The sequence below is a fragment of the Mus musculus genome, chromosome 3 (assembly GCF_000001635.26).
Source record: "Mus musculus strain C57BL/6J chromosome 3, GRCm38.p6 C57BL/6J".
NCBI classification, from domain to species: domain Eukaryota; kingdom Metazoa; phylum Chordata; class Mammalia; order Rodentia; family Muridae; genus Mus; species Mus musculus.
The window spans coordinates 92762919-92765696 of NC_000069.6; the positions used below are offsets into that span (position 1 = coordinate 92762919).

General features: G+C 45.4%; 1 protein-coding gene across 1 annotated transcript; it reads right to left on the reverse strand.

Moving 5' to 3' along the window:
- Positions 1-296: 296 nt before the first annotated feature.
- On the reverse strand, positions 297-2147 carry Lce1h (late cornified envelope 1H). The gene is made up of 2 exons (NM_026335.2): positions 2093-2147; positions 297-947 (listed from the first exon to the last, which is right to left on the reverse strand). Exon 2 carries the CDS (start codon positions 923-925, stop codon positions 503-505), a length of 423 nt encoding a protein of 140 aa, NP_080611.1. The 5' UTR covers positions 926-947; positions 2093-2147; the 3' UTR covers positions 297-502.
- Positions 2148-2778: the final 631 nt, after the last annotated feature.

The following is a 2778-nucleotide window of genomic DNA, read 5'->3' on the forward strand; positions in this document are numbered from 1 at the left end:
AGGAAGTGGGATATCACTTGAGATGTAAACTATAGGAATGATCAATAATAAATAAATTAATTAATTAATAAAAAATGTGGGGAGGGATTGCTATTTCTACATTTTCACACCAAATTTACTATTACAAAGAGAGAGGAAGTTCATACAGATGCAGTACAGCAGTTAGTATAACATCACAGGAAATACATTCTAAAAGAAAACAATTGCTCAGTCTGTTTGAAGGAAGAGATGACTACCTTATGAGAAGCAGTGTGTGCCAAGAAAAGAAAAAGAAAAACAATGGTCTTGTCAGGAATGGTTGTCAAGGTTTTTTTAATTTATAACAAAGGGTAAAATGGTCATTGTCATTTCATGAGGACAATGCAGAACATTTCCCAGGAGATTTCAGCAACTCAGAGGGCAGAACAAGGAGGGAAGCAGGAGGAGAGGACATCGGGCAATGGATAATCTTCTGAGCATGTGCTCCTCCTGCACCATTTGTTTGAAGTCTTCCTCACCCAGGTCAGCAGCAGCCCCCAGACTGCTGGCTACTGCCACAGCAGCCACTGCTGCCACTGCTGCCACAGCAGCCGCTGCTGCCACCACTGCTGCCACAGCAGCCACTGTTGCCACCACTGCTACAGCACCCAGAGCTGTGACGATGGCGACGAAGAGATCTGTGGGGTCTGTGGTGGCTCAGACAGCAGCCTCCACCCCCAGAACTGCAGCAGCCACCAGAGCTACAGCAGCCCCCAGAGCTGGAGCCACAGCAGCCCCCAGAGCTGGAGCCACAGCAGCCACCAGAACCCAAGCTACAGCAGGAAGACACAGGGGGGCACTTGGGAGGGCATTTAGGGGGGCATTTTGGAGGGCACTTTGGGGTCTGGCACTTGGGAGGGCACTTGGCAGGGGCTTGGCACTGCTGCTGGCTCTGCTGGCAGGACATCTCAGCTGTGAGTGTTCAGGAGCTGTGAGAGAATCATGGATATGTCAGACACCAGGCACTGTGATAACCTGATCAATGCTGGCCCCACAAAAGCCTTAGTGATCATCATAGAAACAAGATTCATAGTCATTTCATTTATACTATAGTCAGAATGAAACATCCTGTTGATCTTGTATTTAAATATCAGAAATCCATGCACATGAAATACAGTTATCTCACTCCAGCAGCACTAAATAAATATCTGCTGAATGTTAGATAGGTGTGCTATACTTAGTCATTTTTTAAAATTTATTTATTTTTCTTAATGTGAGTACTCTGCAGCTGTCTTCAGACACACACCAGAAGACTGCATTGGAACCTATGCCAGATAGCTGTGAGCCACCCTGTGGTTGCTAGGAATTGAACTCGGACCTCTGGAAGCCAGTGCTCTTAACTGCTGATCCTTCTTTCCCACCCTATTCTTAGTCTTTATACATGCAAGTATACATACTGTTTCAGAGATAACTAGTTGTTAAAGGGAGAACAATCATAACCTGAAGGAGATCTTAGTTTAAGGTCAGTATTTCCAAGGACCTTCTAGCACATTTAGCAATAAGCTCAGACTCAGAGAACAATAGGTAAACCCTGTTCAGTCCTTCTAGGAACTGGTGCCCATGATGTGAGATGAGAGGTCAGATGTATCCACATTACCATCTGCTCTAGCTAAGGGTAGAAAGGTCAGTGTCACGCTGGTGGTGTCCTGTTGAGTGAACAGATCCCAGAAACAGGGCTCTTTCTTTGCCAAGCCAAACTGAGACACTGTTGGCTTTCCTTGCTCTATTTCTTCAGTGCCAGGAAGGGGAAACATTTTCATCAGAAACCAAATTACCCTTGGTAACCTGACTAGACGCACAATTATCTATGATATATATCCCATCCTAAGCATTCCTATAAACTGACGGTACATTGTATTTTCCAGTGCCAAAATATACAGAGCTTTTCAGTTTCTCTTAGTATCAATGGTGTGGCTACTTACTGTCACAGACACCATTGCCTCATCCCTCAGATTTCACCATTATTTATCATATATCAATGTGGCCACAAGAGGGACAAATCATTCCAGAGTCAATCCAGCTCTAGTCCAGCTCCACTGTGCAGTCTCTGCCCTTAGCTCCAGTAAACACTTACCAAGATGAAGGGTAGCACAAGATCTGTGGGTATCTCAGTCAGCCAGTGAATGGATGGAAGCAGCCTGTCCATCGGTCCTTTTATTCTGAGCCTGAGCTCTATCCCAGCCTGTGAGACAGTGGCTGGAGATGGGATTCCATGCCTACTGACACCCACATGGTTTTCTAACAGATCATTACAGGATATTCCTCATCAGCTTTCATCTTTGAGGGCAGGCTAGCTGCATCTATCTTAAGGCATGACAGGCATGCAATGAGGAAGTGAATTCATATACCCTTAAACCTGGTATTCCTACAGAGTATCTACATAAGTATCTACCACTCATTTCTTTTTTATTAGATATTTTATTTACATTTCAAATGTTACCCCTTTTCCTAGTGTCCCCTCCAAAAATCCCCTGTCCCTTCCCCCCTCCCCATGCTCAACAACTCAGCCACTCCTGCTTCTTGGCCCTGGCATTCCCCTATACTGGGGCATATAACATTCACAGGACCAAGGGCCTCTCCTCCCACCGAACACTAACTAGGTCATATGCAGCTGGAGCCATGAGTCCCACCATGTGTTTTCTTTGTTTGGTTGTTTAGTCTCAGGGAGCCCGGGGGGTACTGGTTAGTTCATATTGTTGTTCCTACTATGGGGCTACAAACCTATTCAGCTCCCTGGGTACTTTCTCTAGCTCCTGCATT

What these genes read in the sequence shown, in the direction of transcription:
- Lce1h (NM_026335.2), bottom strand. Translation starts at nt 925, where the DNA reads ATGTCCTGCCAGCAGAGCCAGCAGCAGTGCCAAGCCCCTGCCAAGTGC.